Raw genomic sequence first — 3,964 nt, forward strand, 5'->3', positions numbered from 1 at the left:
TGTGTTGGGGGTCCCAGAGGTGGACAAATCACTCCAAGTGAGGTCTCACCAGAGAGAGGGGCAGAATCACCTCTCTCCACGCTGCTTTTGATGCAGCCCAGGCTGCCATTGGCCTTCAGGGCTGCAAGTGCCCACTGCTGGCTCATGTCCAGCTTCTCATCCACCAGTTCACTTAGTTTTGGAGGAGGAGAGCCTAATGAGGTGACACATCAACCTGACCTCTGTGTGGTCTCCTCATCTGCCCCCACCCTCTGGTTGCAATCAGCCAAGGTCTGAGCAAGAGTTTCCACTTTCCATGCTATAGCTGGAAGAAGCCCTGGAAACCAGTGGTTTCTGATGGAGGTAGGACATGTCCTCACTACAGCCATGTCCTCACTACAGCCAAGCTACCCTCCTGCAGGCAGGTTCTGGGTTGGCAAGGACAATGAGAGGAGGTTGGAGCAAAATGGGAATCAGTGTCTTCTCCCTAGGAACAAGTGTTAGAACAAGAGGGAACAAACTCAGGTTGCCCCAGGAGAGGTCTAGGTTGGACATTATAAGAAACTTCTTCACTGAAAGGTTTCTCAAAGACTGAAACAGGGTGGCCAGGGAGGTGGTTGAATCCCTGTCCCTGGAGGTGTTTCAAAGAGGCAGAGATGTGGTGCTGAGGGATGTGGTTTAGACCCAGCCTTGGTAGAGTTAGAAAGTGGTTGGACTTGATGATTTAAAGGTCTTCTCCAACCAAAAGGTTTCTGTGATCCTATGGTGCTAAAGCCTCTGGATCAAAGACAGACAGACAAGACCCTGGCAGCTCCCACCCTGCTCTGCACACAATGTCTCTCTTGCTGAAGCTCTCCTTTAGCACCATCAGTACAAACCCTGTCCAGTTTTGGTGCTGCTTCTGCACATAGTCCTTCACCCCCTGCCCTGCCTTCTCACCCCTGAGCAGAGGGTTTCCAGTCAATCAGATCTCAGCACCACACTCTGAAGCATCGTTGTACCAAGTCAAGGCTCCTGCAAGCCCTGATTTTGTATTTTAGTATCAGGGTCAATTAGCAAAGTCCTCAAACTTTAGATGAGTCATGTCAGGCAGTTTGCTGACAAAGTTACAAGAGGGCATCCAGCAGTGACCCCACAAGGGGAGCAGAAGTGGTGAACAGGTATCTCAGGAGCCTGCAAATCCCAGGACCAGAGTCAGAGAATCAGAATTGTTTCAGTAGGAAGAGCCCTCTGAGATCAGAGTCCAACCATAAACCAAATACCACCAGGGCCATCTAGCCACATCCCCAGTTCCACATCCACACATTTCTTCAACACCACCTCCAGGGATGGGGACTCCACCACCTCCCCAGGCAGCCTGTTCCAATGCCTGACCACTCTTGCAGCAAAGAAATTGTTCTTAATCTCCAAGCTAAAGCTCCCCTGGCACAATTTCAGGCCATTTCCTCTCCTTCTATCACCTGATACTAGAGAGAAGAGACCAACCCCCACCTCACTGTGACCTCCTTTCAGGGAGTTGTAAAGAGCAATGAGATCTCTCCTCAGCCTCCTCTTCTCCAGACTTGTTACCCTTGTTCCCTCAGCTGCTCCTCCCCAGCCCTCTTCTCCAGACCCTTCACCAGCTTTGTTGCCCTTCTCTGACTTACTCCAGCCCCTCAATGTCCTTCTTGGAGTGAGGGACCCAAAACTGAACCCACTATTTGAGGTGCAGCCTCACCTGTGCCCAGTACAGAGGAGGATCACTTCTCTGGTCCTGTTGGCTACAAGGGTAGGAAGAGAAGCACAGCAGCAGAGCAGGAGGGATGCACTTTACACATGGCCAAGTGCTCTGCCTCCCCTGGTCACAAATTCTACCTCTTAAAACCTTCTGCATGGTAAGAGCCTCAGCTGAGGGACCTGTTTGGGCAGGTGTTGCAAGGTCACTCATCAACCACCTGCTCCTTCTCTCCCCCACCCCTTTTCTTTCTCCTTTCCCTCCCCCAGGCCACCTAAGAGCAGATTTCTCCCCCTGGATCAGCCTGCTTCATCCATGGAGCCCCGGGTTCCCCACAACATCACCGTTGTCCCCAGCTCCACCATGGTCCAGCCCCTGCTGGACAGTCGGATCCCCTACGGGAGGCTGCAGCATCCCCTCCCCATCCTGCCCATCGACCAGATGAAGACAACTCACATGGAGAACGATTACACTGACAACCCCACCGCTTCCCAGCTGGCAGCCCAGAAGCTTCCCCGAGCCCCCCATGAACTGCCTTTGACCAACCAGCATGTCCAGCGCTGCGAGCAGGATGTCACCCACCCCTGGATTTCCTTCAGTGGGCGCCCCAGCTCCATCAGCAGCAGCAGCAGCACATCTTCAGACCAAAGGCTCCTGGACCACATGGCCCCAGCGCCCGTGGCGGAGCAGTCCTCCCCCAGAGCGGTCCGCATCCAGCCCAAGGTGATCAACTGCAAGCCCCTGGACCTGAAGGAACCTGTGTCTCAGGAACTGGACAAGCACTTTCTGCTGTGTGAAGCCTGTGGGAAGTGCAAGTGCAAGGAGTGTGCGCTGCCCAGGACTCTCCCTTCGTGCTGGGTGTGCAACCAAGGGTGCCTCTGCTCGGCACAGAACCTGGTCAACTACTCCACCTGCATGTGTCTCGTCAAGGGCATCTTCTACCACTGCACCAACGAGGATGATGAGGGCACGTGTGCTGACCACCCCTGCTCCTGCTCCCACTCAAACTGCTGTGCCCGCTGGTCCTTCATGAGTGCCCTCTCCCTGGTGCTCCCCTGCTTGCTCTGCTACCTGCCCGCCACCGGCTGCGTCAAGCTGTCCCAGAGATGCTACGACCAAGTGAGCAGGCCCGGATGCAGATGCAAAAACACAAACAGTGTCATCTGCAAGGCTCTGCCAGAGAGCAAAGGGAGCAGGTCAGAAAAGCCCTTTTGATGGTTTGGGAGGCTGTGGAGCAGCAGGACACTCCACAGAGGGGGGTGACGTTGGCTCTTCTTAACCTAACCTGTGGCCTGAGGGTAAAGTTTGGCCCTCAGAGAAAGCAGAAGCAACTCTTTCCACAAACCGAAGCACTTGGGGTTATTCAGGGGGTTGGGACTGGTCAGAATTTCAGGAAATGGGGCCAAAGAGGAATCTTAACGTAGAGTGAAGGCTGCACACCTATGTACAGCATGGGCTACAGCTGCTCACACCTCCTGGCCACCACAGGAGCCAGCAGCTGCTGGCCTGGCAGGCATGGCCACACAAGCAATACCCACTCCCAGATGCAAAAAGCTGCGTTGGAGTCACATTCAGGGTGGCCTTCTTGGTTTTGCTTTCCTTCCAAACCCTGATTTGCTACCAGCAGCCTGTTGAAGGTGATGGGTTAACTTCTTCCACCCTCCTTCCCTGCCTGATCACCATCAGAAGGTGCAGCTGCACATGAAGTACAAGTTTCTCAAAAGCTTTCTGTGTCCCTCAAAGATTTTGAGCCAGAAGTGAAGCTGCAGGTCGTTTGTTGAAGGGTCTTTTACCATTTAGACATGTTGCTCTCCTTGAACCCACTTGGCACATGGATTTGGACCTTCTTCTTCTTCAAGCCAGATGGTATCAAGCTGGTTCCTCCCCAGGAAGAAGAGTAGCAGGATGTGTTGGAGCAGTGGTACCCACATGGTGTCGTTCTGCCTGCAAAGCTGGTCCATAGTACCAGGTTTCACTCAACTGAATACTCATTTTACATCCACCTGCTCCAAGAGGATCTGGGCCAAATCCCATTCCCCAAGGCATGTGCTGGAGCAAAGGGGATCTTTACGACCCCACAACCTGAAGATGTTCAGTGTTTGTTTCTCTCAGCGTCTTAAGCTCTGTTCAGAAGTCACAAACCCCAAGTGCAGGACACACCTAGGTGTATTTAATAGGGATACCAACCCAGTACCTTCTCTCCTGGAACAAGCTCTCCTTTGCTCATTAAACATTCAGATTTTTAGGGTGTTTTTGGTTTGGGGGATGAAT

General features: G+C 53.1%; 1 protein-coding gene across 1 annotated transcript; it reads left to right on the forward strand.

Moving 5' to 3' along the window:
• Positions 1 to 2,005: 2,005 nt before the first annotated feature.
• SPRY4 (sprouty RTK signaling antagonist 4) lies at positions 2,006 to 2,908 on the forward strand. The gene has a single exon (XM_054389342.1). The coding sequence runs from the start codon at positions 2,009 to 2,011 to the stop codon at positions 2,906 to 2,908; it is 900 nt and encodes a 299-aa protein (XP_054245317.1). The 5' UTR covers positions 2,006 to 2,008.
• Positions 2,909 to 3,964: the final 1,056 nt, after the last annotated feature.

Source organism: Indicator indicator, chromosome 18 (genome assembly GCF_027791375.1).
Source record: "Indicator indicator isolate 239-I01 chromosome 18, UM_Iind_1.1, whole genome shotgun sequence".
NCBI classification, from domain to species: Eukaryota; Metazoa; Chordata; class Aves; order Piciformes; family Indicatoridae; genus Indicator; species Indicator indicator.

What these genes read in the sequence shown, in the direction of transcription:
- SPRY4 (XM_054389342.1), top strand. Translation starts at nt 2,009, where the DNA reads ATGGAGCCCCGGGTTCCCCACAACATCACCGTTGTCCCCAGCTCCACC.